Below are 27245 nucleotides of genomic sequence, written 5' to 3'. Positions count from 1 at the left end.
CTTTGCACAGCCGAGGGCTGGGGAGCAGCACCCTGGGGTAGCTCAGGGCTGGATGAACGTGGCCAAGATGGTGTGGGAGAGCGCTGCAGCCTTCCTGCGGGCACGATGCCCGTGCACCGAGCAGTTTTGCAGCAGCTGGAGAGGAGGCAGCGACTTCACAGCCTTGGGGGGGCACCTTGGAAGCCTCCCCTCTTGCAGGTTGGTGCTGCAGCAGCTCGGGCTGCGCTGCAGCGAGCACGGAGGGTGCGTGGGGTGAGCCTGGGTATCGCCCTCCCTCATCAGCTTCTGGCTTCTTTAAAGGAGATAAAAATCAGGAAGCCAAGGAAAACGTGCTGCGGTGTGCAGCCAGCCCGGGCGTTGCGTGCTGCTCCTCTTCGCGTGGCTTCTGCTGCTGCCACCGCTGCGTCACCGGGGCCAGTGCCAGCTCTGGGCAAAGCCGAGGTGGCAGGGGGCTGAGCTGGGCACAGCAGGAGGGGCTTTTCTCCCCGGGCTGTGCCAGACATGGTGCTGCTTTCAGGGATAAGGCTGGACATGTGTGAGGTACGCACCTTGTAGGGCTCTTACTGGAGGTTTTCCCCTCTGCTGGGCTGCTCTGGCCCTGCACAGGGTCCCTGGGGTAGCTGGGTGCTGTCCCCTGCCTCTGCCTGGTGACAGCCGAGCTCAGGAAACTCAACCACCACCAAGAGCTCTTCTTTTTCTTCCTTAAAGTAGTTTTAGGCTCTGGGAACAGTCTGGGGGTGCTCAGCCCTGCACCCCCACCCTTCCCGCTGCAGGAGGGAGCCGCTCACACCCCAGCCTTTACCCAGCAGTGCAGGCTCAGATCTGCAGCTCTGCGAGGAGCCTGAGGCTGGTGGCTTTGCTCTGCCACCTGCTGGGGACAAGGCAGGGCCAGGAGAGGACAGGGCAGGAGGATGGAGCCAGCAGAGGTGCGACTGGGAGGAGGCAGAACCACCCTGGGACTGAAGGACCTGGCTTCAGCTTTATTTTCTGCTACAGGGAGAGGAGAAACCCAACTGCCCTCCCGGCTGCTGGTGGCACGGGGCTGCCCTGCCCTGCGGTGAGCAGCGTAGGGAGCACCCAGGCTGCGTTTGGAGCAGCAGGATCCCGGGGAAGGAGGGTCCTGCACGCCTCCTGGGGGGCTTCCATCTCAGAGGGCTCCCAGCAGATCGGGCTGCGGCCGTTCCCTGCTTTTTTTTTTTCCCCCAGCTCACTCCATGGCTGCGGGCGGCTGCCCCTCCACGTCCCGCGTCTTGGAGTTCACCAGCTCCCTGCGGATCTCGGGCGAGATCTGCGGGTGGCTGTGGAACTTGAGCAGCTCCAGCAACGCCTCCTTCTGCTCCGAGGCCAGGTCCTCCTTGTAGCGCTGGGCGAAGGCCAGGAAGCACTGGTGCCACAGCACGGGCAGGACCCGCTGGTCGGTGCGGAAGGCCAAGAAGTGGAAGACGAGGGCGTCCACCACGCGGAAGGGCAGCGCGTACTTCTTGTCAATCAGCAGCCGGAGGAAGATGCTGTTGGCGCCGCTGTACTGCATCTCGGCGAGCTTCAGCATGGCCGCGCTGCGGGGGCAGAAGCACAGGGGTGAGGACGGGCCCAGCACGAGCCAGACACTAAAGGGACAGACCCCGCGCTGCAGCCCTTGAATCTCAACCCTGGATCAAGCTGAGGAAAGCCCCTCAAGGCTGAGGTGCTGAGGGATGGATCCACAGTGCCGTGGTGCTGTCCCCAAAGGGGAACTGTTCCCCACCCCACCAGCCCGGCCCCGCTGTGTTACCTGGAGTGCAGGACGGGGATGGAGCACTTGGTGAGGATGCTGCCGATGATGATGGCCTCCCGCAGCGTGCAGGTCCCCGACTCGCACAGGGGGATGAGGATGCCTGCGGAGGGGGGAGAGTGAGGCACTGCCGGCCCTAACCACAGCAAGGGGAGCTGCTGGACACGAGGTTCAGCCCCTTCTGTCTCACAGCACACCTGACCCTACAGAATAACAGCTCCTCCACCAGCTGTTACAGGGGCTGTGGCATCTCTCTGCCATGCACCCAGCTCCAAACACCCGCAGGTTGCTGGACAAGGCAGAGATCAGGCCTGAGACAGCTCACAGCCTCACAGATCCCACGTATCTGGCAGGATCTGTGTAACCCTACAGCGCCCTGGGGGAGTTTGGAAGCTGCCTTGCCCCCCAAAGGGGCTCCCTGCATCTCCCCGATGTCTTCTCCACCCTCTGCCTTCCCACTGAGCCCCTACAGGAGCAATCTGTAAAGGCAGTGGTGTGCAACACAGAGCCCTGCTGAGCTTCCCAGCAGGAGTCCCTACCTTTGAACCAGGCTCCCGGCTTGAACAGAGCCTTCTTCAAAGCCATGTAGAGGTGAAAGTTGAGGCGCTTGTACTCGGCAATGTCATCCCTGACCCGTGGCAACAGCACCAGGTTGTAGAACCTCTGGGCCATCCTCTCTTTTAGGTTGGATGAAAATATCCTGGGAAACGCAAAGCACAAGGCGAGGGGTGAGCTGAGGCTCGGGAACCAGGTCCTGGGAGCAGGTGACTGCAGGAAACTCTTATAGGACATCTGAGACGGGGCACTGGGATCCCCTGCAACTCCCTCCACTCCACAGGAGGAGGGAGGCAAGAGCAGGACACAGGTTGGTATTTTGTGTGTCTTGTTCCACTTACAAAGCAAAAAAACAAGGTCAGCAGCTCCCAGAGACGATCTTACCTGGTGGCTTGGTACATGGCAGCCGCTGTCCACGTCTCTGGATCTGTAATGTAGAGGATCTGCTCCCAGTTGGACAAGGCAGGAATGATTTTAAATGCCTTGGGGAGTTTCCCACTCCTGTACTTGGACAGCACCTTTAAAAAAAAGAAATGGATGCAGCTGTGGCAGCGACATACAGGCACTGACAGCACGGCGTGGGACTTGGTAGGATTTGTCTTATGAGCATAAGAAAACCACCCCTTCCCTTCACGTCTCCACTAGGAAAGGACTGTCCTGGGTCCCTGCTCAATGCTGCCTGCTGGTGTGGCAGCCACGGGGCAGAGCTCTTTGGCCTTTACCTCTCTGACACCCTTGTAGACCTCCAGGACGCGGGGGTCGAGCTGGGGCATGGGGCAGCCCGATATCTCCGAGAGCGCCGTCTCCACCTCCGTCTGCTTCTCCGTGATCTTCTCCATGATGATGTCGGCCAGCGTGCGCCTGGGGCGAGAGCAGGGGGGGAATGGGCAGGGGGCACGGTGCTGGGGAACAGCGGGCACTGCCTGGAGCCCCGTGAGCCCTCCATCCCCATCCTTGCTATCCCCATCCACTTGGTCCCTCCATCCCTGTCCCCTTGGCCCCTCCGTCCCCAGCTCCTTGATCCCCGTCCCCTTGGCCCCTCCATCCCCATTCCCTTGGCCCCTCCATCCCCAGCTCCTCCACCCTCATCCCCATGGCCCCTCCATCCCCGTCCCCTTTGGCTCCTCAGTCCTTGTCCCCTTGACCCCTCCATCCCCAGCTCTTCCATCCCCATTCCCTTGGCCCCTCCATCCCCAGCTCCTTGATCCCCGTCCCCTTTGGCTCCTCCATCCCCATCCCCTCGGCCCCCGTCCCACCTCAGCGGCGGGTTCTTGTTCATGAACATCTCGATGGCCTTCTCATCCTCGGGGTCCACCACCACCTCCCCGCCCCGCGCCGCCGCCTGCTGCAGCGAGGGCCACTCTTCATCCTCCTCCTCCTCCTCCTCTTCCTCCTCGGACCCAGAGCCGCTCAGCGCCGGACCTGCGGGGACCAAACCCTTTGCTGTGAGCCCAGATCCCCCAGCTCGGATCCCGGGGGGGATACAGAGGGGGAGCATGGAGGTGGGGGGGGGTCTCACCCAGCGCCCTGCTCCTGTGCCGGGGGGCTGCGGGCGCTCCGGGGCCGTGCTCTGCCTCCAGCTCCTCCTGCTGCCTCCTCGCTTGCTGCAGGATGCGCCGGGAGAGCCGGGCATCCACGTAGCCTCGGCAGCCTTCATCCTCCTCCTCCTCCTCCTCGGCCCGGCCGCGCCGTGCCCGTACCCGGGGGGCCGCGTCCTGCAGGAGCTGCTCGGGCAGCGGCACCGCGCGATCGGCTCCGGCCGCCGAACCCCGGGACCGCCGCACTTTGGGCATGGTGGGGGAAGCTCCGGGGGGCTTCGGTGTTGCCGCTGAGATCGGTCCCGGACCCCTCAGCCCCGCGTGCTCCACGCGAGACGGCCCCACGCGAGGTCCCCCCCCCGCCCTCTCCAAGCGGCTCCGCGCCCGGCCCCTTCCGCCGCGCCCGGCCCCTTCCGCCGCCGCCGCTTCCTCCTGCGCCGTGGAGGACCGGGAGGGATGGGGGTCACCTGGTGAGGGGAGGGGGTCCTGGGGGGTCCCCAGCCTCCCCCCTGCTCCTTCCCGACCCCGTGGGGCCGTCACGCGGGGGAGATGTCGGGGGGGGTTCGTGGAGAGGGGTGCGGGGGGGCTCCGGAGCTGGGGGGTGCTGGGGGTGCGCTGCGCATCCAGCACAGCCTGGGGGAGCCCCCCCGTGTGTGTGTGTGTCCCGGGAGCCCACGCGTGTCACCCCCTTGAACCCACCCGTGTCCCCCTGCTGAGGCCATGCATGACCCCCTTGAGCCCACCCGCGTCCCCCCCGCCCCCATTCTCGTCCCCTCTTGCACCCACGCGTGTCCCCTCCGTGAGCCCACGGGCGTCCCTTCTTTGCTCCCACCCGTGTCCCCACCACCCAGACTCCGCGAGGGTCTCTAAGCCTTGTTTTTATCCCCCCCCCCCACGCACCCAGCGTGACGCAGGTGCCCGTGGCCGAGGGCAAGAGCGTGCAGCAGACGGTGGAGATGCTGACGCGGAAGCTGGAGCTGCTGGGGGCCGAGAAGCAGGGCACCTTCTGCGTCGACTGCGAGACCTACCACACCGCCGCCTCCACCATGAGCAACCAAGGTGCACGGGGGGGGCACCGGGAGGGGCTGGGAGCCCCCAGCTGGGTCACCCCAAAAGGGCAGGGGGCTTTTTTGGGCATCCAGCGGCACCCCGGAGGCTTCGCTTCTCCCCGCAGCGCTCCGTGGTCTTCCCTTGAAGCTCGCACGGGGTGTGCTGCTGAAATCCTGGCTGCATCTGGAGCTCTGCTGCAGGTTTTGGACGCAGCGGCAGCTTTTTCTGCCAGCCACGATTGTTTTACTCGTTACGCTGAGCTCTCGTGGGGAAGGAGCAGCTGGCTCGCTCGCTGCCTGCAAGAGATTTTCTCTAAAAGAGATTTTTTCTACGTGGAAAATGCGTACTGCGGTTCCGTGCGCCCTCGCATGCAGCCTCCCTGGGGAGCTGAGACATCCCTGCAGGTCGTGCGGGTGCCGTGTGCCAGTTTGAAGGTGCTGCTCTGCCCTCTCACCTCTGCTCTGTCCCTTTCACATTGCCTCCATTCCCAGGGGTGGCTGCGCTGAGCGGTGAGCCCTGTCCTCAGGCTCCCCGTTTGAACGTTTGCACCCCAGCCAGGTCTCGTTGCTGTCAGCGTGGTTTTTCCCCGAAGCTCTTTAAGGTGCTGCTTCCAGCTGCGTAGTTCTGCTGGCTGCCTTTTGTGCTGTGGAGGATGCTGGCAGCATCTGCCCGCTGCTGTGCCCTTCTTCTGAGGGTCTGCAAGCTGCAGGATGTGGGGCAGAGCTCCCAGGGCAGTGGGGAGCAGCTGTAGGGGAACAGGAGGCATGATGTGACCCGCTTGCGTCCAGGGCTGTGCTCAGAAGACCCCCCGTTCCCTCTTGACATGGCAGGCCCTGAAATGGCAGCTCCAAGCAAAGCCTGGCCTGCTTGCCTCAGGACTGTTGTGCCCCCTCTGTCCCTGCTGCACACTTGGGTTTTCACCCGAGTTTTAAAAATGCTTCGGGAGCATCTCTCCGGTGGCTCTGTGGCTGCAGAGGTCAGCACTGAGCCCTGGCAGCCTCTCGCAGCGTGCCTGCACCCAGATCCATTTGCAGCCACGAGAGCGGCTTCTTGCTGCTTTCCCTGCAGCCAGAGCTTGCACAGCCACGTCTGGAAAGGTTTTTTTAACCCAGGCAGATAAACGAGAATCAGCTCCCACTTTTACAGCACAGTACGAGCCGGGCATGTCCTTTTTTTCCCCACATTCCAGAGTGAGCCAGGGCCCAGCCCTCGGTTACTGCGGGGCTGAGGTCTGGGTGCCCAGCCCTCTGCTCGGGATCAGGGGGTGCTCTCTGCTGAACCCCCGTCCTCTGGGGATCCAGGTCACCCGCCGGTCTTTGAGTTGTGCTGTGCTCCCCTTGGCCAAGGGGTGGCTGCAGAAGGTTGTTTTTTCCCCATTTGAATCTTAAAAAGTAAACACAATCTTTTCATTGAGCCGCTGGACGATGTGAAGTGTGTGTGAAGACACATTTGGAATTAAGGCAGCAAGGAGGGCAAAGGGAAACCAGATGTTTCTTGCTTTAAACCCCATACAAGCACGGGGCTGCTGGTTTCACAGCCCAAACACCGGCGCTCTTCTTTCAGGGCAGACAGGCAAGCTGATGTACGTGATGCACAACTCCGAATACCCCCTCAGCTGCTTCGCCCTCTTTGAAAACGGCCCCTGCCTCATCGCGGATACCTACTTTGACACCCTGATGGTGAAGCTGAAAGGTTTTTTCCAAAATGCCAAGGCGAACAAGATAGAGAGCCGGGGCACCCGCTACCAGTACTGTGACTTCCTGGTGAAGGTGGGCACGGTTACGATGGGTCCCAGCGCCCGTGGGATATCCGTGGAGGTAAGAAATCCTCTCTGAAGGGTACAAAATACAGCTCCCGGTAGGGAAATCTCACGCTGGAGGCTTGGCTAGAAATCCTGAGTCCCCGTTGCTTGTGTGCATCAGTTGTGCTCCTAGTTTGTAGTCGATGCGTTCGTGTGTGTGGCAGGCAGAGCATTTATCTCCTGTTCACAACGAGGTTTAATTCAGGCAGGTACTTTAGGGCTCAGCTGTGCCTACGGAAAAGCCTGTCATTGAAGTGTCGATAAACACAACCCTGAAGGGATGCCATCAAACTAAAACGCTGCTTAAAGACCTGACGCGGGCAGAGCACTTCAGGTTGACAAACACACTGGGGCGGGGGAAGCAGCCTCTTCAGCTGCTCATTTCATGCTGATTTGGGTTTGGCTTCCTTTCCCGATCCCAAGCAGACAGCGGCTGGGCCAAGCAGCCCTGGGGGCAAGCAAGGCTCTCGGTTCTGCTCCGCGGTGCGAGGCTGCTCCCTCCTCAGCAGCGAGCTCGGCGTTGAAACAGTCCTGCCCCGTGGGGTGCTGACCTGGATTGCTGCACCGCAGGGCGCTACGAGGGCTCAGAGGCTGGCATCAAACGGCTTCCACTCCCTCCGTGCAGCGCTGGGGCTGCTGATGAGGCTCGAGAGCATCCGAGCAGCGTGCCAGCTGCCGGCGGGTGGGAGCTGGGCTGCAGCGAGCCTGGAAATCGAAAGGGAGCTGCTGCAGGTTGCAGGAGGATCTAAGAAGGCATTCAGGGAGGTGTTTGGCTGAGTGGAGGTGTGAGTCAAAGGTTCACAGGCTGTGGACAAGCCTCAGCTGGGCTTTAAAACATCTCAGGCAGGGGAAGGGCAAAGCAGAGGAGGTCAGAGCCCAGACATCTGCGTACGTTGGTGCCTGGCAGTCTTTGAAACGGCTGAGAATGAGATGTTTAAAGGTCTTTCAGAATCCGAGCTGCTGTTTTTCTAAACACACAAGTGCTGTTATCTGCCATATAATTAATAATCACACCGCATCTACCCAGGCAGGTGTTCCTAGCCAGCAGGGATGGGATTGAGAAATGGCTCGGTTCTTCTCCGCTGGAATAAACACAGATGTTGCAGTGGCACCAGCACTGCTGTTGACCTGGGGTTAAACAGAAGCTTGTTCTACCCGAAACTTGAGTTCAGGACCAGATTTGCCAGCTGGCCTGGTTGCTTCTGTTTTGGTTTAGCAGTTTCTTCTCAGGGTTTGCGTTAGGACATACCCCTGATCTGGGACTGCAAGCCCTTAAATCCCAGTGCTTTGTCAGTGCACACCTGAGAGATGTCACAGCCAAACGAGCTGTCGGCTTAGCAGCTCGTGGGAAGGAAGTTTGCTTTTGGATGGGGTGAAGTTAATGCATCATGTGAACCAACGTCCCAAGACTTCCACCACTGGGGATTTAGTAAGAGCAATGAACTTGCAGGGTGTATTTTTCCTTTTCTTCCCTTTTGAAGGGATTGTTTGCGTGTTCCTGGCGTATCCTGTTCGTTTATGTTTGTCCATCCCGCTTGGATTTGCTAAATGTTCTCTTCTTAGAGGAAAAGAAATTTGTGTGTATCCCTCTGCAGCCACAGCACTGAGAAGCTGGTCTCTGACTTCAAACCCTTGACTAAATATGTCTCAAAACTCACTACAGGGAGGCAGAGAGGAATTTGTGCTGTCTCCTGCGTGGTTTTTGCCCCTGCTGTGCGCTTCAGGGCTGCGGTTTGTGTTGGCAGGTGGAGTACTGCCCCTGCGTGATAGCCAACGACTGCTGGAACCTGCTGATGGAGTTCATGCAGAGCTTCATGGGGAACCACACTCCTGGCGTCCCGTCCGTCTTTGGCACCAAGCACGACAGCATCTACAGCCCGGCGGACACCGTGGTGCAGTACATGGAGCTGTTCAACAAGATCCGCAAGCAGCAGCAGGTGCCTGTAGCAGGAATCAGATGAAAGGACATGAAAGGACTCCCTGGGGCTCTGTGCAGAGCGACCGCATCCTCTTTCCTGCCTGCCATGTGGATCAGGAGGCCCTCCAAAAAGCGGCACTGGAGCCAACCCAAGGTTTTTTTTTTTTTTTTTTTTTTCCTTCTAAATCTCTTTGCCCCGTTTCATGGCAAAGGTTTTGAATGCTGTGCGTATTTCTTGTTGGCCTTTGTATTTTTGGGGGGAGTGTGTGTGCTCAGGCCTATGGCTGCGATGGTTCTCAGCACCGTGTTTCATGCAGGGGATTACAGATTGTCCGCAGAGGGAGGGAAAGGAGAAATTCCAGCCAAATGCATGCAAGGGCAGAATTTCCTTGAATGCAAGCGGCTACATGAGAGAGAGGATGTTTTCTTTATTACTATTTTCTTAAGATATCCACATGAAAGTGTCATCTTTTTTTCCTCAAAATAAAAAGCTGTATTTTTGTGAGGAGATGGAGTCTGTCTGCCCAGCAAGCGCTGTGCTGCTTTGTATTGCTTATTTACAGCTTTTGAAATTTTCCGTTGCGTGGAGACTATTCTTTAGCAGAGTTTTATCTTTGATTTGGTTCGAGAGCTTTATACCCCTGAAGCAAACTAATTTCCCTGTGGCAAAATCTACAGGAATTCTTGCCTTCCTGTTACGGGTATGTTCTTAGCTCGCCTTCATCTTTTATATCTGATGGGAGTATTAAAATCTTCCACCTCTCCGATGCTACCAATGAAGCCCGGTGCTAAATAAATAAATAAGTCTGGCAGGAACCCTCTCACGCACTGAAGAAGAATACCAACTGCTTTATCTCATTGTTTGAAAGCTCTGTAATGAATGTCCCGTCCCTGCACACCATTTCTCACTTGAGAAATCCTGGTGACTTCAGCAGATTTACTGGAGTAAGGAAGGATTTGGGGAATAAGAGCCAAAAATTTATTGTGAGGCTTAACTACACGATATCACTTGAATATTTTTCAGTGGTGATTTATTTTTACAGCAGGAAAACCAGAGAAATTAGATCCCTTTTGAGCTATCTGTCCCCCTGGTTTTACATATTCAGCATCTGTCTGGCTTGTAGTGGTAATTTTTCCCTCTCTCCCCCCTGCTCGGTCCCAGAATCAGCAGAAACACCCTCATTCAGCAACCAACCTTTGTGCTGAACTTCCTTCGTGGTTCCTGGGTAAGGCTGTGCTTAGCGGGGTTCCAGCTCTGCAGCCCACGTCCTGGGTAGGAAGAGAAGGTGTAGGGAAGGTACAAGGATTGTGTTAGAAGGGGGACAGGAGGTTCCTGGTGAAGAAGCAGCGGGCATCTTTCGCTCAAAAAAATATTTGTTGGTTTCTTGCCAATACGTGGGCCTGAAGAGCAAGTAAAACGGAAACAGATTTGTCCTAAATAGATTTTTCCCTTCTGAAGCAGTAGGCAATAAAGAAGCTGTTTTGTTACTTGATTTGCTGGCTGGTGGAGAACTAATTATTTAGAAATGGCTTCTTTTTGATTATCGCTTATACCTGTAAATCTAATTAACTCTTAGAGTGCTGTAGGCGTTTAATAAATTTAATCAGCCCTGGGTTCAGAAAGATCTGGCTGATAAGCCGGAATAAATGGCACAAAGCACCATCAGCACCCGAGAAATTCCAAGGTGCTGAATGTTCTGAGTGTTTGCTCAGGTTCCTGACCTGTGCGCTGACTTCAGCGGGACTGTTAATTTATTAATTTTCAAGGGATGGTTACAGAGCCTGCCCTGCTGTCGTTCCATGTTAGCTAAGTGTGCCTGGGAAAACAAAATGGTATTTTTTTTTTTTACAGATAGTTATTTCAGTCCTCTGTCCCTTTTTAAATCTTAAGGTTAAAAAAAAAATTCCTTTTAATGACCGGATTAGTCACGCTGAACATTGCTAATGCTTTCCTAATTCCCAAAAGATGGTCTTAAAAATATAAAACGTGTGCTGGAATCTCTGGGGACTTCTGCTCTTATTAATACATTGTACTGTTCCTAGGGTAATAAAACCGGACCCCTTGAGCTACATTCTGCCTTCAATTACACCATTACAGCCATTGACGTCAGCAGGTTTCCACGCGTGTGAGGACGGCGAGGATTTAGCCCGTTATGGCTTAGCAAAAACGCCCGTTGCTGGAGCTGCATTCTCTAAACAAGGGGATCAGCTGCCCCACACGAGGGGCTGCCTTTACTCTGGGGCTTTTTACTTTCTCGACGGACAAAATAACTGTGTTTTTTCTCCCCCCCCAATCTTATTAGCTGCAGTAATCCTCCTCGTTCTGCCCCCCCTGCATCAATATGGCAGGTTAACGTGGCTTCGAACACGCTAGTCTGCATCTTAACAAGTCTTCAGGGGGCTTTCAATTGTGTTACATTAATGGATTGAGCCAGTGTAATTGAAAACCACCCTAATTTTGCCTGTCAAGGCATGGTCTGGAAGGTTGTTTTCCTGCTGCTCCCCAGTGTTTTCTCAGTGAATGTAAAATCTGGAGGGAGAGGCTGCCAAGCTCTATTCCCGTAGCCTCGTGGATCCTTTTTTTTTTTTTTTTCTGCTTCTGCACCTCTCGAAATCACGGCCAGTGCTGTTGCTTTTAGTCAATTGAAGCCTGACCTGGAGGGGATCAGGGATCCTGGGGATGTGGGTCTCACCCTTGCGTCCACACAGCCTCTGCTTTGCCAGGAGGGGGAAAGCTCAGTGAGCTCAGTGATGTTCCTGGGGTCACTGACGCTCCAGTGGTAGAGGCAGAGCCCAAGCCGCAGTGCTGCACTGGGGGTATGTAGGGTTTTGCTTTGTTTCATGCTGTGGCATTTTTTACGAGGAAGTACTTCCATAGCAGCTGCACCCTGCTAGGCTTTACAAAGGGAGCGAGGACATAAAGGCCTCATTAATCTTCAGTTTTAATTCTTAGCAGGCATTGCAGAATAAGGGCTCGTTCCAGCGGAGAGCCGTTGCTCAGAAGTGCGTGACTGTGGATTTCTTCGCAGGTACGGCTCAAAGCAGAGCAGGCACTGCTCAGAAAGGGAAGGTGTTGAGGAAGGATGACAAAGCTCTGAGGAAGTGGATCTTGTGGGAAGGCTGCCTGGTGAAGGAGCTCACGAGGAGGCTGTGAAGTGTCCTTGTGCCACGGCAGAAGCCAGCAGGCTCCCACCTGTCGCCATAAATTGCAGTGCTTTGCCTCAACACCAACTGGGATTGGACTGGGTTTGGGGAGAACGCTTTGTCTCCGTGCAAAGGAATTAATTGCGTTTCATTTTTTCTGGACTGTCATCCTGATCTTAGCACACAAGAAGAAGCAGCGTCCTCCTGTTGCCATGCCTTGGCAGGGGTTAGGTGTTCCTGCAGCCAAAAGCCTGTTGCAGCAGCTGCTGCACGCATTTCTTGTGACGTGCCTCAGGCGTTCCCTGGGACAATGGTGGGCACTGTGACACCACTGACCTGCGGGTTCCTACCCTCAGGGCCACCTCCACGACCCCTCGCCTGCAGCCTTGCCCCAGCTCCCTGCTGCCCTCAGACCCTTGGGGTGACCTCCTGCAGGCTGCAAAAAAAAGTGAGTTGTGCCCGTGGGTGACACCAAAGTGTGGCCGTCTCCTGCTGGGGACAGTTTGTGCTCCTGGCTTCAGTGCTGGTGGCCCTGATAAACCAGGTCACCGTTCCTTTGGGGACAGAGTGTGCGTTTTTGGGGCCTCTGGGTGACCTCAGGGTAGGGCCAGCGTGGCTTGTTGGGACAACATGTGGGACAAGGGGGTCTGTGGGACAAGTGTGTGTGACAACAGTGCTTTAGTGTGACAACAGTGCTTTCTGGGTGACAACAGTGCTTTCTGGGGTCCTTCTGTGCTGCCTCACCCCCTGGCCCTGAGGGGGAAGACCCCCCAGAGCCCCCCCCATCACCTCAGGGCTCTGTCAGCCCCTGCACCCCATTGGGGGGTACCACCTTGTGCCCCCCCATCACCTCAGGAGCCATGGCAACCCCTGGAGCTCGTCAGGGGACACCCCCTTGTCCCCCCCCAAATCACCTCAGGGTTATTACCCCAAGCACCCCCCCACACACACACACCGCGCTGCCCCTTTAAGAGCCCCTTTGTCTGCGGCACATCCTTATTTACCCTCGCGCGCCTCAACCAAACTGCAGCCCGCGATTCACAAAGCCCGCTACGTCACCGCCCGGGGCCGGGCCTAGGCGCTCCCCGCCCCCTAGCGCTGCCCTCCCGCTACGCCGCCGTAAGCCATTGAAGGGCTCTCCCTAGCGGCTACGCAAACCGCGTAAGCTCCGCCACAACACCCCGCGCGGGCTACGCAAACAGCGTCCGGCCGCGCCGTTAGCCCTCCCCACGGCGCTAAGGCTCTTACGGAAGCGGCGTACGCGGCGGTGGTGAATAGGGAAGGGAAGGAGGGAGGGGGAGAGAGAGGCAGAGCGCGGTGTGTGGCGTGCCCGCCGACCAATGGCGGCGCGGGGCGGGGCGGGGCGGGCGGGGCGGGCGGCCAATGGGCGGGGAGGGGGCGTGGCCGGCGGCGGTCGGGGTGTCTCGCGCTGGGTGACAGCTCGCGCGTGCTGATGATGGCGGTAAATAAAGGGGGGGGGGCGAGACCCCCCCTTTTTGGGGGGGGGAGGGGGAAAGGTCCCCCCCTGGGGGGCTTGGGCCGGGTCCGGGGAGGGGTAGGGGGGGGAGTAGAGGGGGTCCTGAGCCCCCCCTTTGTAATGGGGGGGTCTTGAAAGGGGGGTGGGGGGATTTTGGGGGGGTTTGGGGGCATTTTAGGGGGGTTTTGGGGGAGATTTTGGGGTGAGGGGGGAGCTGTGAGGGGAAGGGGGTGAGGGAGGTGAGGGGGGCTCATGGCCCCCCCCCCCGCTGATGGGGGGGGTGTTGGAGGGGAGGGGGCATATGGGGGGGGCTTTTTTTGGTTGGGGGGGCTTTTTGGGGAGGGTCTTTTTTAGGGGGGGCAGCTGTGAGGGGCTCCTGGTCCCCCCCTCTTTCAGTGGGGGGGGTCTTGAAATGGAGGGGGCAACGTGGGGGGGGTCCTGGGGGTGTTGTGGGGGGAGCTGGGGGGGGGAAATGTGTGGAGAAGGGGGTGAGGGGGTGCCTGTGCCCCCCCCCCGCATGGGGACACCCGAATATTTTGGGGGGGGGGTCCCCCATCCTTCTGGGGGGGGCAGCGCCGCCGTCTTTGTCTGCGGGTTGAGAGAAGTTTGGGGACAGGGAGGAGAAAAAAGGGGCTGGGGGGGGCTTGAAGAGTCCCTTGGGAAGCCAGGAGTCGGGGGGGAATAGGGAAAATGGGCAAGAATGGGTGTTTGGCTGAAAAACTGCGATTTTCTGTGCACCCCCCCCCCACAATCAGACCCTGCTCGTGCCCCCCCACAGGGAGAAAGAGCAGAGATAAGAGCGACCCCCCCGCTGTGACCCCACAGCTCCCAAAGCCCCATTTTATCACGGTTTGGGGCTATTTCACGCAATTTGGGGCCATTTCATGCGATTTGGGGCCGGGGGGCAGCCGCAGACGCCCCCCCTTAAGTAGAGGAGCTGTGGGGTGCCCGGGACGAGCCCACCCGAGGGTGAACATCCCCGGCTGCACCTCGGGTGGGGGGAGAGACCCCAGGAGGGCGCCCCATTATTTTGGGACGAGCCGAAAAATTCCTTCAGGGCTTGGATTTGCAACGAGCGCTCCTGCGGGCTCTTTTTTGGTGTCAAATCTTGCGGGATTTGCTTCTTTTTTACGGAGGAGACGGTCGTGGAGCCCTGACTGCACCCCAGGTAGTGGCAGCCGCTCTCGGGCCGAGCCGAAAAAATAGGGATGGGATTAAAAAAAGGGGTGACGGGATTAAAAAAAGGGGTGATGGGATTAAAAAAAAGGGGTGATGGGATTAAAAGGGGTGAGGCTGGGCCCTAAAAGGGGGGTGTGTGGAGGGGGAAAGGGGGCTGGTGGCGGCTGCGAGCCCCGAGGGGCTCCTGGAGGAACGGAGGCAAAGCGGCCACAGGGGCGGCTGGAGGGGGATGAGCACGGGTTGGGGATGGCTGGGGGAAACAAAAGCATTTGGTGGTGGTTTTAATTGCTCTGAGAACAGGAGAGGTGCAAATATTTGGGAGTTGTGAGCGGGGTTTGATATTCCCGAGCCCGGCACGCTTTCAGACACCACGCCGCGAGCTGCAAACGCGGGTTTGTTCTGCCCCTCGTCGCTTTCCCGATTAATAGGAGCGAGTTCGAAGTGAGCAGGGTGGTTGGAAATTGGCAGCTTCTCAGCTCTGGAACAGTCCTCGGCCTTGCGCAAGTCGGATTTGTCACGAAGAATTTTGTTTTGTGTTTTCTTCAGGAACAATGCTTAGCAATAGGCACACACGCGACGGTTTGCAGGGAGGATTTAACCACCAGCGAGTTAAAATCGAGGCTTGATTTTAGCTGCCGTGTGTCCGGAGGCTGCTGCTGAAGAACCTGTGGCCGCAGCTGCTGAGGAGGTTTGGGTTTTGCAGCTCACGAGAGGTGCTGGAGGCCTCTGAGGATGGAGGAGCGGTGAATGAGCCTCGTGTGCTGTGGCTTGCAAAGCCAAACACCGCCTGGGCTGCTGGCTGTGTGGCCCGGTGAGCTCCGAGGAGCAGCCAGGAGGTTCCTTGAGGCTCCTCAGAGCTTTCGTTTGCTTGTTTGTGTCTCCTCTGCTCCACCTCAGACCTTCCAGTTTGTTTTCCTCAGTGCTGACTGCGCTTGCTGGTTCCTAGTTTCCTTCAAATCATTGTTTGATTCTCAGCACCTAAGAGTGAGCCACAAGAAGTACTTTGCCCAGTGCTGAAAGTAGCGTACATTAAGGACTACAAATTTTTAAGACCTTATTTTAACTTTTTTTCTCCCTCTTGTTAGCTATCGCTCTCCTGAAATTTCTTAGGACTTGTGCTAGGACTCACAAAGCGAAACTTAGCTCAGTCCTCGGCCAGTAGAAGATGTTAGCTGCTAGATTTATACTAGGAAATGGAAATGCTTCCAAATCCAGCTGCTCTGTTACAAGGTACGTGTGAATTCTTTCACACCTGGTTTTGATTTGCAGAAGTGTAAAAAGGTTTCTGAAGCTGACCTCAGCTCTGAGTCAAAGCAAAACTGAGGTTTTTGTCCTAAAGTTGTTAGAAACGAACAGAGAGGTACGAAGCTCGGTTGCTTGAAAACTTTGCCTGTAATTTTATACAGTAATTCAGATCAAGTGGGAGAAAAGGGAGATTTATTAGCTCTGCAGCAACGGCTCGCTTTGAGCTGTGTTCTCTGACGTGCTGGGAAAGACTGTCCACCTGATGCTTCAATGCCGAGAGCAAATTCGGTGCAAGAATCCTCTCTAGTGGTTGAGACACAAAGTGCAAAACTTTTACTGCAACAACCTTTGTGGTTTTCGTCTTGAATATTTCATCAAGGCTTTTGGTTGTTGTTTTAATTTATTTTTTTTTTTCCCCTGTGGGGAATGAAACCTTCAGAGACGTTCTCGTCTCAGCAGCCTGGTGTTAATTGCTCTGTGGAGAAACACTTCACCTTCCCCAAACCCTTAACTGCAGTGAACAGGCTGCTTGCTTTTGGCATGCTGGACAGAAAGAAGCCCCCACTGCTCTCACCAGTGTCAGGGGCTGGATAGAAATCTTCACTGGTGTGAAACCCTGAATGAATTACTGCTCGGGACAGCGTGAGCTGCAATAAGCAAATCCAACAGATTTCTTTACCAGAAGCCAATAGATTTGTAAAATCTAATTTCTAGATGAGAACGTCTTGGTTGCTTGCTCATATTTTTAAGTGTGCCAAGGCTAATGCTCTTCACTTTTATTTTTATTAGAGTTGAGATCAAAGGGGGCTCGGGCGAGGCCGTTGAGTTGTACGTAGCTTGCAAGCCGTGGAATTACAGCCCCAGCACGCAGGCTTCGTCCTGCGGTGGGCTTCAGATCTCCAGGGCAGCTCTAGCACGGCGCTGGAACAAAACACCTTGACGAGGGAGTGAGGGGAGAGAGAGCACATAAAAACAGGTGTGGTGACACCGTCCTTTGCCAGCATCATAGGGAGGTAATTCCTAGATGGTCTAGAGCTAGTCAGGATATGTGCAATAATTTATATTGCAGAATATCACAGAAAATGCAAATCTGAATGCTCTCTGTTACCCTACTTCGGGCTGTTTTTGCAGGATATCCCCCCGACTTCTTGCTCCAGTGTTGAGAAGTGATTTATTACTTTGAGCAGCCTTCAGATAGGTAGAAACAAAGTAAACTTGGCTGCTTTGTGCTAAGTGTTAATTAGCTTTCTGTTGCATGATGGTAATGAGCTTATGTTAACTATTGCGCCTCCAACACGGTACAAAGATCGGGATGAAATCTCCGAGAAAATGGCAAACTCGTTGGGGCACAGCTGGAGTGTAAAAGAGATTTTAAAGGAGGCTCGCTAGCTAGCTTCCCCTAATTGGGTAGTTATCGTGTAATTCACTGAGAATTCTGTCTTTTAAGAACTTTACTGAGAAAGCAGAAGAAAACGTAGGCAGGGATTCGAAAGACAGCAGCTCTTTCCTCCCCCCGCTGCATACGAACGTTTGGCTGGGTAATTCAGCCGCCTTTTCAAATGAGGAAGAAAATTGAAATATGTGGATCTGACAGCCCAAAGGTACTGGGAGTGCATTTGAAATGTATCTTTTGTAACGTGTCATTCATGAGAAATGTACTCTTAAAAAAAAAATCTGACTAAAGAGATTTTTTTTTTTTCTCCTGTTTTGTACCTTTCCTAACTGGAATGCAGAAGGGTGCTTTAGCCAAAGAAAAAAAAAAAAACATCTTCAGACACAGGAATCCCTGCAGAAGACTGGAGTTACTAAATACCATGCTCCATCTCGGCCTTTAAAAGCAAGTTTGATCTATTAGGGTACACCTCAGTGTGCAGGGTATATATATCACAAAAACTTTTACGCTCAACCCCTCACCAAGCGTACTGAAAAATAAACTTTGTCTTTTTTCCCTCCGGGTGAACCCAGCGGCGGTTTTGAAAGACCCAATTTAATGGAGAAAAGCTTTAGTGCATTTATGTCCTTTTCAGCCCTTTCAGTCAAACCATGGAAGATCAAGTCAAGAGTTATGGGCCACAGCTGTGTTCCTCCATTGAGACCTTCTATAGGACATCAGCTGAGCTGATTAAGAAATGGTGACCACAGCTACATTCCCTTATTCGCTTTGAAAGGCAAATCCGTCCACTTGATTGAGAAGCATTGCCTTGCAACCATATTTTCCCATTCGCTTTCAGTGGGCGGCTTAGATTTGATTAAGAAATACTGTCCTATAATTACATTCGGTCTCTCTCTCATGCTATGAAAAGCCTCTGAAGACAATTCAAGGTTTTGAACTTTAAATAAAAATGGTACGGAAGAGGGATCTTTGCAGCCTGTCTAGGTGGATATGCAGATGAAGCGATAAGTAGCTTTTAGCTAGAAATACTAAAAGAGTATCTTAAGGAGGGCAGTCGGTGCTGGCTTCTGTTTCTGTGCTGCTCCTGCTTTGTTCCCCAGTTTCCTGGAAGGGATCAGTGGCTCTAAGCTTGATTCCGTTCCAATAAGTTGATGACAAATGTGCTTTCCTCTTATTCAAATAGCAAAACCGTATTTTAGATTAAACCCTTCCATTCTTTTGGTGTGATGGGACCAGGCTCGTCTCCTGCCTGGTGCTGAATCTAACTTCACCAACTCGTTTTAGGTAGTTTAGAATTTCACATTACGTCGTATGTTAAATGTGTTCCAGCTGAATAACGAGTGCCTCGTGTATTAAGAAAATTACACAGATTTGTGGCTGACTTCTAGCTCGAGCATTATCTGCATAAATATTGAACTGTAGTCTATCAGAACAGATAATTTTTTCATACATTGCACTTCAGCAAAAGCAATTTGTCATGAACGCCTTTTTCCCCTCTGCGTGCAGATCCGTATAACTCAGTCAAATGAGGAGCTAATGGCTTTTTTGACTAATTAGGATTTGCGTTTCTCTTCGCTGTGTTTTTTTATAGTTGGCAATAGTTGGTGGGTGGAGGGAGAGGGCTAAGAATTGTTTGAAGCAGACTGCAGGGCTGTGTTTTTGTGTCTGTAGATATGCTGCTAGAGCAGGGTGGCACTCTCTGCCTTTGGGTGCTTAGGGTTGTGTTTTTGGGTTGTTTTGTGGTGTGTTTTTTTTTTTTGCTCTACTCAGTAATGAACAGTGACAAATGAGACGTTCTAACTCCGAGATCGTGGCTGCTTTAGCGTGAGCCAGACGGGTGCTTGATGATGAATTAACCAACAGACGAGCCAAGTTTCGGTTCGACAAAAAGAAAACCCCATCATCTGTCGGGTTGTAGATCAGCGCTTGGCTGTTGGGGCAGGGAGCCCAAGGTGATCTGGTGTCTGTAGCTCGTCGGGGTGCAACGAGACCATATAATTATGGCATCACGCTCCTGGAGGAGCGATGCCTCCAGCTTTTTCACCCAGTGACCTTCTGTAGTAGCCACAGGGTTGATTTCTTCTCGGTTCTTCGGGGAAACTTTTTCTCTCCTCCCTATCCCATCCAAATCTCTTGTCCTGGAAGCACATAGAAGGCAAAAGCGATGAGTTCAGGCAGCTCGTTGAACCAAGCTGGCTCCTGTTCTAATTAAATGAAGGGACTGATATGAAGGGCTAAATATCTCCATCCTCTGCCAGGAAACAAAAGTACGGGGAGGCTGCTCCTCGCCTTCCTTACAGATGTTGCTGGAGGGAACGTCAGGAGGACGAGGAAGCTGAAAGCAAGACCCTGTTTAGATGCCGGCTCAGTCCTTCCTTCTGCCCTGTGTTGTTGGTGTGTAGTGAAACCGTTTGCTGGTGGCATGGAAATCCGAGCTGTCGCATTTGGAGTATTTCAGGTGAAAATAAGCCCTGCTTCAATACGTGCCTGATTCCTTTGGTAGAGAGGAGTCATTAGCTTGTTGCTGTATGCGAGTGCCTCGCTCCTGGTCTCTGTAGAATTGGCCGTGTCTCCTGCAGCTAGAGGAGTAAACGTGGAGGGAACAAAAGCATCGTGCTGAGTACAAAGGAGCAGGTTGGTCTGGATAGCTCTTTCCCTGAGGAGAACAAAGTTGTGTTTTTTGTTTTTTTTTTCTGAGCTCAAAAAACACACGAACAGGGAAAATCTGTTTTAATTTTCAGGACAAGTATTCTAGACTTACAATAGTATTAATTATTCTGGGGGAAAAAAAAAACAAAACAAACCAACAAAAAAACATGTAGAGCTCTGCTGCTCTTTTAAAAGAAAAAGTACAAAAGAAATAGTCGAATCAGCTAACTGTTTATTCGCTGGAGTTGTGAGAAAGAGCCCTTAGCTCGGGTTTAATGATGTTTAATCATTCTTTCAAAAATACAAAGGAGGTACTAAAAGCTGTTCAGCTAAGCTTTAAAGAACTAATAGCTATAACTCAGATCCAAAAGTGATTTAGTTCCAGAGGTAAGTCCGTAATCCTACCAGCCACGAGTTAATCTGTCATCAGACTAAGACTGGAAGCAAATCTATTTAACTAAGAATAGTTAATTCACCTGAATGGGAGCGGCGATGAGGATCCTTCGCACAATCGTGACTTTGTTTTGGGAGAAAGGAATAGTCGTGACAGAGGTGACATGAACTAGTGGTTTGCGAAGATGGGCTGAAAAATTCTGCTTGAATCTTGCGCCGTGCTTTCTCTCAACTTTTCGGGGGGGTTTGGTAGCGTGGCTCCCAGACCTGTCATTTGGATGCTAGAAATGAATGAATCCTTGAATAAGAAAAATCATTTCCTGCTTGTTATAAAACGGGAAGGTTTTAGGAACAGCTTTTTGGGACGTAGGACTGTGACATCAGAACCTAGCTCACCTCTCCTGCTTTCCTTTTCCTCTTGTCCTTTTGTTGTTTCATCTCAAGACAAATTGATGTGACGAACCCTGACCTTTCAGTACGATAATTTATTAAAATAACAGATGCTGTCGAATTGGGCCTTGGCGGATCTTCAATTCTTAGAGAAGATTAATAATCTGATATTTCCCAAAGCAGGTTCCTGCTTCCTACCTTGTTCTGCTTGCTCAGCGTGCTGTGGGGAGGACAATGGCATCACCCCTCACACGCTGCCTGCAACTTCCAGGAGAGGATTTCAGCCAGAACAAGCTTCATAACCTGGCAAATCAGGAATAATTCCTTGAGGAGGGGGGGAAAAAGTGAAACGTTTCCGTATCTACCAGGAAAGAGAGGCTCAGAACTTGCGTGCTTGCTGGCGGGCTGGATGTGCGGAAAAATGAGAGAAAAACCATTTATTTCTTCATTTTGTTGGTTCCTCTCCCTCTCCTTTTGCACACCTAGGAAGGGGCACGCTGCCTGGGTAGATTTTTCCAGGCTCGTCGGCTGAGGCCGTGCAAATCTCCCCGATTCTTTGTTGACACGAAAACGGAGGAGACCTTGGGTCGAGCCCGGCAGTCAGCGAGGCCGGGTCAGGTCGGCAGCTTTTGGAGGCGAGGGGCAGCAGCACCTCCCCTGCCCTGCACCCTGCACGTGGGTGCTGGTGCTTAGTGAGCATCCCGGCCCTAATTTGTTGCTTAGGCAAATGAAAAACGAGCTCGAGTCGTTGCCTTTGGATCAATCGGTCGCTAAGATTTACTCCGCTTCCCAGTGAACAGCATTCCTTAAAATCCATAGCCAATTTTCGAGCTGCTGTTCCCTTTCACTCGCTGGGTTTTCCAAGACTTAATAGTAGTTGATTGGCGAGTGGAGGCAGAGGGAATGATGGAGAGAGGTGTCAGAACCCTTCGTTATTTTTGTCTTGTTTTAACCTCAGCTCTTCAGACGCATCGAGGACACCTTTTGGGCTTAAAACACAGCGAAACGCGACCGTGGGCTGCAGTACTGATATTTAATACTATTTGCCTATTCATTATGGCTGGGGAGATAATAAGCCCCAGCCTGCTGGGGTTGTCTTGTGCTTTATTGCTTCAGTAGATGGCACTGACATGTTCGTTTGACTGATTGCTTTATGTGTTGTATCAGCTGCGATGTTGTTTTAGATTAGTTAATAGTCTGCCGAAGATTTTGCCAAGATGAATATGAATTGAAATGGGGGAGGAAGAGCAGCGGAGGACTACCCATAACTTACCAAGTATTCACTCCCTGCTATAATCCGTCTTTGTGTCTATCACAAAGAGATTCTCGAAGAGACTGTTAGCCTGCTCCTGAATACGAGGGCTGTTAAATTGATCTCTGCTGCAGCCATCGGTTTTGTGTGCGAGCGGTGCCAGGAGAATTCTCTTGACGTGCTGGAGCTATAAAACTTCGCCTCGTACCTGTGAGATGGAAGGGCTTGGGTTGGGTTTGGGTTGTTAAAATCGCGTGCGTTTTGCTGCAATGGCAGGAAGCAATTAGCAGTTTTTGCAAAAGATCGGGGGGGGGACGGAGCAAGGCGCTCCAGGTCAAAACGTAAGCTCTGACCTTGCTAAAGGAGCTCTTTGCAGGCGGTGGGGAATTGCGTTTAATTTTGGTGGTGGTGTTGTGAAGGTGGCTGGGAATTGGGTGGAATTCTCGCTCGAAAAGGTCGAGGGTGGTTGTGAAGTGTTTTTAATATCTGATGCCTGAACTATTGCTGTCAGCCTCAACTCTGAATGCTTTGTTTATGTGGGAATTGGTGATAAATGCGGTGTATACTGAATATGAAAAACAGTGTTTAAAGATTATGGTCAAAAGAAGTAATGCTTTCTGCATTCTGATGAAAAATCAGCTTTTTGGCTGCATCTCAGCAGGCCGTGATTAGAAGGAATGATAAGGTAGGGTAAGTGGGGACGCGAGAGAATGGCTCTTTATCTCCTCTCTTCCTGCTTTGTTAGGCCACGCTGAAATCTAACATGGCTCATTTTGTTTAACTTGTGCCTTGTTAATTATTCTTAATCTGCCTTGTTCACTTGTGCACAGGTCCTGACCCGGGAATACGTCAGCACGTACTCCATCCATCCCAGCCGCCTCGCTAAACTTGAATACTTGCCGAATTGGTCAGTGGTAAGTGAGAAAGGAAACAAAAAGGCATCGCTTTGGGTACGAATCCTGACGCTTTGGGGCCGGTGGGGAGTACAAACTGTCGCCTGGATTTCCAAATAGTGAAAATGGCTGTAGCTCTGTTCATTTGGCTTCAGCACCGCTGACTTTATGTCCATTACAGCTCTGGTATTGTCTGCTTTGGCAGAGAGAGAGGGCTTTTTTCATGAGTGATGTTCAGGGGCAAACATGTACCAAACTTTAAAACCCCGTGGCATGCCACTCTGATGTTGTCACAATTATGGAAATAGAATTCACTGTGAATTCATGGATTCTATAAAGCTGCTTGCTTGACTCATAAAGTGAAATTATTATTTTATATTGGGCAGTTAGCATCTCCTTGCAGACTGTTCTAATGCAAAACATTTTTTTCATGTTTTATTCTGATAATTCAAGTTGTATGTATTTGCTGTAATTGCTTCAGGCTTATACAGATGTAACTACCAGTGGAAGGGCTGCGCTGACTCTTTCCCTTTTTGACTGTTTCACTAGGACTAAAGGAAACATCGTGAATTGTTTTAATGCAGAGTGCCTCTTTTATACAGTGTATCTGTATCGTGTTTCCCAGCTTATTAACACTTCAAAAAGCCAAACCAAAAATAAAACCTCAGGAGCCTATGGAAAGAAAAGGGAGGGGGGGGTTTAATGTGTTGCAATAAATGAAGAAACATTAACTTCCAGAACACCATGAACTAAGAAGTATACAGCATTTTAATAATGCTTTTTAACATCCGCAGCCATTCTGTAGCAAGTTCCCATAGTTTCAGAGAGCTGTAGGACCTGGATCCTTTTTTCCTGTTCATTTTAAGGTGACCCCAAAGAATAAATTACTATCTTAAATCTAGGTTCAAAAGGTGATCTTACCATTCTTTTTATTCATCTCTTGGACTTGGACAAGAAACGGCGTAGGTTTGGCTTAATAAGAATATTCATTTTTCATTTTTTTAATATTTCCACTTAAATATTCATCCTTAAAATATTTTAATTTTTAAAAACTTCCAAGCTTCAACTTGTACGGCTGGGGAATTTGAATAGCTGTGCAAATTGGCGAGTTTCTAAGGAGGTATTAAAACGCTTTGCGAGCTGAAGAAACTCGCCTTGCCTTAGCCCTCTTGTGATAATTTTCAAACCATAAACTGCCAGATATATCCCTGGTGGATGCTGAGCTGTCTCCAGTTTAAGAGAATCTTCATCAGGAAGGAATGTAGATAGAAGACACATGCACATTTGAAACTATTTGTTGGCCTGTGTAAAATGGGAGCGATTGCTCTTCGAGGACACAGGCAGCGTGCGTCCTTCTGGTTTAGCTGTAAATTGCTTCTAGCCCCAGAAAAGCAATTTGGTGTTTTTCTAACTTTCTGGTTCGAGCCTTTCTGGTAAAGGAAGTTTCTATCTGCAGAAACGGTGGTTGGGCTAGGATGTCCAAAGCAGCTCAGCAAGCACAGTAAGCAAAAAAGGCAGGGTGAGGTTCCTGAAGACTCCAGGCATTGCCTTGCTTTAGGAGCAGGGGCTGGGGGGCTTTGTACTTTCTGTTCAGGCTTGATCAGCATGTTCACAGAAAATTTCAGCTTATATGAGGTAGATTTTAGAATGGCAGTCATGTTTAAAACAGCCTGTGGGACATTAAACCTTTTCCTGGAGTACTCAAAATTCTAGCGTTTTAGGGGAAAAAGGGAATGTTTTCCCATCGCTGCTCCTTTCCCAGGGAAGCTCTGAGCACCGGATTGAACACAGCTTTAACAATTTCTGTGATGCTTGGTGGTTAGATAGTACCTGTGAATGTTACGTTTTCTGCAGGTGTGGTCTGCTGGGGAGCTGAATTTGGGGTAAATGTGTCCAGAATGGGTGGGTTGTGCTGCTGCCTGGTGTGGGATGGGTTTAATATCCAGTGTGCTGTGGGACTGGGACCTTAATGCCTCTGGTTTGGAAGCTTTGGGACGCTCACATCCACCAGCTGATGGAAATGCGAGCCATGTGGTGTCATCCTGGTCAGGTATCCCCCTAAAACTACAGGAACTTCCTAGGGAGGATGGCTGAGCTTCCCCAAGGCGCTTCAGAGGGCTGAGTCCTGCAGAAATCACATTTGCTCCCACCAAGAATACCAGTGCAGGAAATAGGATATCATAGATTTCCTTGATTCTCACACTTTTGAGTGTGTTTTCTTCTTCTTTTTGTAATGATTTGAAGATTTCTTTGAAAACCAATTCCCCAGATTCTGGATTTGAGCCCGCAGCAAAGCGTGAACTCGCAGCATTGACATAGTTATAATTAACTTAAAGGAGTAAGCAGAACTTTCCATGGAATTTGGCAGTGAAGTCCTGTTTTAGTCGAGCTCCCTTGTGGTTGCAGCTTCGAACTGGAGCAGGGCTGCATGCATGGTGCCGTGTGCTGGGCACGCGGTGTCTTTTGCACGAAATCCTCCAGGCTCGTGGCAGCACGTGTGGGACGCTGGCCACCTCCCAGACGGGGATGTGAGAGCTTCCAGAACTCCATAAACTTGGGATTTGGACGGAGGAGTTTTCTTTCAGGGCTCTGGGAGGATGCTGAGCTGCTGCCCTTGCAGCTGATGCTCAGAGAAATAAAATCCGTGGGGTTTGCAGCTTGGGGTGAGCGCCCATCCTGCTCGTGGTGATCGCAGCCAGGACAGGAGGGAGGTGAGAGCAGTGACTGCTTTTGCTGTCACAGCTGAAGGCTCCTGTCACAGCTAGTCAGAGCCCTTATTTGTCTGCGTGTCTCTTAAGTTGTGGTTTATTCATGTATTCACAGTAGCTATTTAATTCACTGCTTTGCTTGCCTTTTCAAAGAAACCCCGTACACCTAATCATCTGTAAATTTTCCGAGCGTTACTTCTTTTTTTTTTTTTTTTTTTGTCAGTTGGGTTAATTTGCCTGTAACTAACTCGATAGTGTGTCATCTTGGATAGAGAGAAGCCAGCCACTGTAGGATATAAAGCTGACAATTTTTAATAAAACATGCTTTCAGTATAATTGAAAAAAAAATATCTCTAGGGCTGCTGTTAATCTTCGGAGGCGCAATCTGAAAGCCTGAAACCAGCAGGGCTTGGACTGGAGGAGTAAAGGGAGAAACCCAAACCCATTCTCGCTCTGCCAAGTGGATGGCTCTTGGGAGAAGAAGTGGAGGGAGAGCTTGTGGAGTGTTTTCTGCTGTGCTGCCTGAGCTAGTAGCTGTGGACCGTGCCCAACTTCAGAAGGACAGACAAGACCTGCCCAGGTGATGGGGCCATGAAGCTCTTCCTTTTCTCTAAAGAAATACCAATTGCACGATGTTTCGGTGTGCAAGGTGCCATTTCTTGGATCCCACAGGCTTTGGGAACCGAGCATGGGGTAGGAGTTTTGCTGTGAGCACGTGGAGGGCTTTTGCTGGTGGAGGAACGTGGCTGTCTTCAGCAGGGAGTTTTTTTTTCCCCATCTCCCGAGCAGCTCAGATTACATGTTTTCATTAGACATCTGGTTGAATAATTGGTTCCTCACAAATGGGTAGGTTAAAATAATCAGAGGAATAAAGTTTTTGAGTAATTGTATGCAATTTTTAGCTGTATATTCTCTCTGATAACTCCTTAATTTGCATTTTCGAGTATTTGCAGCAGGCTAGAAGTTCCACCCTGAAGTTGTTTGGAGAAAATTGTTTGGGGGCAGGGGGCCTGAAAGGTTCTTGATTTTTTTAATCGAAGATTTTTAAACTTCAGGGGTGAAATGCCGTGTATTTGTGTAGGATACCTAGTTCTGATGGAACCCCAGAATATCTCAGGATGTTTTTCCTGCGGTGTTTTTAAACAAAATCGCAAGAAAGGCAGGCGTGTTTTATTTAATGCGATAGCAATTCCCCGCGGACTGCTGAAATGCTGCTGTGTTTCACTCTTGCCACTCCCGGGAGAGGGATAAATGAATGAAAGAATCATTCAGTCTGAGCTTCCCACCTGTCTTTTAGAGATGACTTCCAGATTGCAGCTGAAGGATTTTTGTGCCGGTATTCGGGGCTCTTATTTGTTCTGGAGCCAACCCTTGAACAAATGGGAAGCGCACCGAGTTTCCAAGGCTAAGCATCCAGCGCCTTTCCTGATCCATAAACTTTTTTCTGTAACTTCACAGACATTTATTTCGAAAAAGAAAGCAGCAAATGTCAACAGATCTGGGCAGATGTCTTTAATCAGTTTCCAAACGTGTAACAATGGTACAAAGGAGTATAACAAAGTCATGTGTTTTCTTTTAACACTCTCTTAGTGTTAAGATTTTCTGCTGCGTTTGGTTCTTGAAGTTGTTGCAGGATCTTGCAATAAGCTTTTCCAGGCTTACGAGCCATACAGGTAAAGAAAGCAGGGTCTGACCTTGTGTTTAAATGTGTTTAAGTTATTTGCAAGGTGAGAATTTTTCAGATTGTCTCTGGAACGTTCCTGGTAGTCCAAGAAGAGCTGGCTGGTTGTAATGCAGCTCCACGCTCTTCGGGTACCACTGCTCCGTGGAAATCAATGAAATTGTTCCTCCTGCCCCCACCCCTTACCTGGAAAAGGTCCAGGCAGGCA

General features: G+C 51.9%; 3 protein-coding genes across 16 annotated transcripts in view; 2 read left to right on the top strand and 1 right to left on the bottom strand.

Moving 5' to 3' along the window:
• Positions 1-960: 960 nt before the first annotated feature.
• Positions 961-4228, bottom strand: BYSL (bystin like). Its single transcript, XM_084498130.1, has 7 exons — positions 3846-4228; positions 3583-3748; positions 3049-3187; positions 2711-2844; positions 2311-2471; positions 1772-1874; positions 961-1556 (listed from the first exon to the last, which is right to left on the bottom strand). Exons 1-7 carry the CDS (start codon positions 4117-4119, stop codon positions 1208-1210), a joined length of 1326 nt encoding a protein of 441 aa, XP_084354256.1. The 5' UTR covers positions 4120-4228; the 3' UTR covers positions 961-1207.
• Positions 4229-4249: 21 nt separating this feature from the next.
• Positions 4250-9210, top strand: MED20 (mediator complex subunit 20). Its single transcript, XM_084498134.1, has 4 exons — positions 4250-4334; positions 4769-4923; positions 6478-6731; positions 8461-9210. Exons 1-4 carry the CDS (start codon positions 4321-4323, stop codon positions 8674-8676), a joined length of 639 nt encoding a protein of 212 aa, XP_084354260.1. The 5' UTR covers positions 4250-4320; the 3' UTR covers positions 8677-9210.
• A 3709-nt stretch (positions 9211-12919) lies between these two features.
• The window catches only part of USP49 (ubiquitin specific peptidase 49), a 33755-nt gene continuing 19429 nt past the window's right edge, over positions 12920-27245 (top strand). For 2 of the 14 annotated variants that reach the window (XM_084498321.1, XM_084498326.1), the window contains exons 1-4: positions 14980-15244; positions 15519-15663; positions 16468-16691; positions 22586-22669. The gene's annotated coding sequence lies outside the window, so the exon portion shown is untranslated. The other 12 variants (XM_084498322.1, XM_084498329.1, XM_084498325.1 and 9 more) reach the window with 9 other exon arrangements.

The sequence above is a fragment of the Aythya ferina genome, assembly GCF_964211825.1.
Source record: "Aythya ferina genome assembly, chromosome: 25".
NCBI classification, from domain to species: domain Eukaryota; kingdom Metazoa; phylum Chordata; class Aves; order Anseriformes; family Anatidae; genus Aythya; species Aythya ferina.
Note: the sequence above shows the minus strand (reverse complement) of the source record. Positions and strands in the feature narration are given on the sequence as shown.